Below are 2258 nucleotides of genomic sequence, written 5' to 3' on the forward strand. Positions count from 1 at the left end.
GAGAGGGGTACTGAGGCTCGGTCTTACATGTTAGCCGAGCGAGATGGCCACACTGGCGGTAATGACACAATTAATCATAATTAATGATTAACTAATTACTAATGATATTAGTTGAAGAAATAATAAATATTATTTAATTGCTAATGACGTTAAATTACCAGTTTGTGCGGTCTCGCGGACTCGCCCTGCAAGACCGCATGGTGTCGTGTCCTCTCCGCGCGAGACTGCAGTATAGCGTACTCACCTCCGGTCTTGCATTTTCATGTAGAATCATTGGAGAAAGGGTATATTTTAAAATTTTCTTCTTTAATACTGTCCGAGAGCTCAAAGCTGAATATGTTTCTTCCGCAATGGTGAATATTTCTGAACATGAGAATAAGCAAAGGGCCTTGTAATGGAGAACGGCAGACAGGACTGGTTCGACAACTACATCCCGACTTCGCTTCATCAGCACTCTATCCTTCCTCTCCTTCATCAGTACTCCATGCCTTCCCTCCACTGTTTCTATCCTCTTCTTCACCGACAAACCATCCTCTTCTTCACCAGCACTCAATGCCTTCCTCTCATCCCCTCTGCATCTTCTCTATGTATATATTTAGCTTCATTAATTCCATCGTCGCATAAGCAGGCATCTTCAACATCAGACAAGTGCGTGACAACATTGGCCGCAAGTCGTTATCGACGTCTCTCCTCCAAGTTTCTACAACATGTCATGGTATTCGACTGGGCCAAGACATCATTTTCATTCTTTCCAACTGATCCATTTCCCGTGCATGTACTCAGCATGGTCTCATCTCTCTTTTCTAATGCACCCTCTATAACATTCACTGCAGGAGGTGGTGGTGGTACGAAAGGGCGCAAGAGTTGGAGCGCCAAAACACTAGATTGTACAATGAGAAGCGTAACCTAGAGCACAGGGTGGGGAATTTGGTGTACCAAAACATCTCACTATCCAATGAGAAGGATGATCTGAAGAATCAACTGGAGGAGAAGAGGAGAGTGGCATCTATGTACTTAGGAAAGGTTTCTACACTGGAGTACAAGGTACAGGAGTTGGAGAACCAAAACACCAAACTGTCCGGTGAGCTAGTGAAGCAACGGGAGGACATGAGGAAGGCAGGTTTGATGTTCATGAATGCTGCTGATACATACCAACAATTAGCAAAGAAGCAAATTAGGACAAAGGAAGAGGAATTAGTGAACACCAGGAAGGCAGGCCTTCTGTTAGTCAACGCTGCTGATACATACCAAGAATTAGCAAGGAAGCAAATTAAAGCAAAAGTTGAGGACCTAGAGGATGCAAGGAAGGCCGTTTTGGTGGTTATGAATGCTGCCGATACATACCAACATGTAGCGGAGAAGAAAATTAAGGATAAGGTGGAAGAATTGAGGGTCCTTGGGGTCCAAAAGGTAGAAATGGTTACGAGGGCCGCATCTCTGGAGTCTGGGCTCAAGGCAGCTCTAGTGAAGAATCAGGAATTGGAGGCTGACTGTGATAAGATGAAGATTGAAAATAATAAGCTTTGGTTGGAGGTTGAAGGGCTCAAGATGGAATCGATTGCAGTGGCCCATAGGAAAGAGGCAGCTGCAAATGCATTTGATGCTGAGAAGGCAGAAAATACCGACTACCATGGATTTGATGAAGGGTGAAAATGATAATATTCAGTTGGAGGTCTTGACAGCAGCGCATCAACATAGCTCGTTGGAAGCAGGGGTTGAGAGGCTCAAGATGGAATTAGACATGTTAGTGGAGGTAATGGAAACATGCAAAATCATGGAGTCTGGAGACCTTAATGGGGAAGTGAAGGAAATCCCAGCTGCTGATTTCATGAAGGGTGAATATGATAAGCTTCAGTTGGACATTTTAACTGCAGAACAGAAACATAGTCTATCAGAAGCACAAGTTGATTGGCTCAAGGACAATATTTAGCGCATATTTTTTTTCTTGAAGCATTTATATCTCTCTGTATGATCTGGCTTCGAGGGCGGCTCTTTTCATGCCACACCATGTCTTTACTATGTTGAAAACACTAAAATAAATTGATATTGTGAAATGGGTTTACAATTCAGAAATAGACCATAATTGTGAGATTTCAAATTTCTTATTATTACGTGGAGCAAATTTATCTTTTTAATTACCCATGCATTGCAATGGGTTAAGGCAATTTTCATTGATCATACACATCGTCTGTACATTGCAATGAGATAAAATGACAAAGAGGTTGACTTACTGAGTGATCAGAGGAAATATAATTGGC

General features: G+C 42.5%; 1 protein-coding gene across 1 annotated transcript; it reads left to right on the forward strand.

The window, feature by feature from the left end:
* The first annotated feature begins 578 nt into the window (after window positions 1-578).
* LOC127771601 (uncharacterized) lies at window positions 579-2052 on the forward strand. The gene is given in 3 exon segments (XM_052297533.1): window positions 579-715; window positions 834-1622; window positions 1624-2052. Coding segments are annotated over 3 exon segments (1104 nt in total). The 5' UTR covers window positions 579-707; the 3' UTR covers window positions 1931-2052.
* The last annotated feature ends 206 nt before the right edge of the window (window positions 2053-2258 follow it).

Source organism: Oryza glaberrima, chromosome 4 (assembly GCF_000147395.1).
Source record: "Oryza glaberrima chromosome 4, OglaRS2, whole genome shotgun sequence".
Taxonomy (NCBI): Eukaryota; Viridiplantae; Streptophyta; class Magnoliopsida; order Poales; family Poaceae; genus Oryza; species Oryza glaberrima.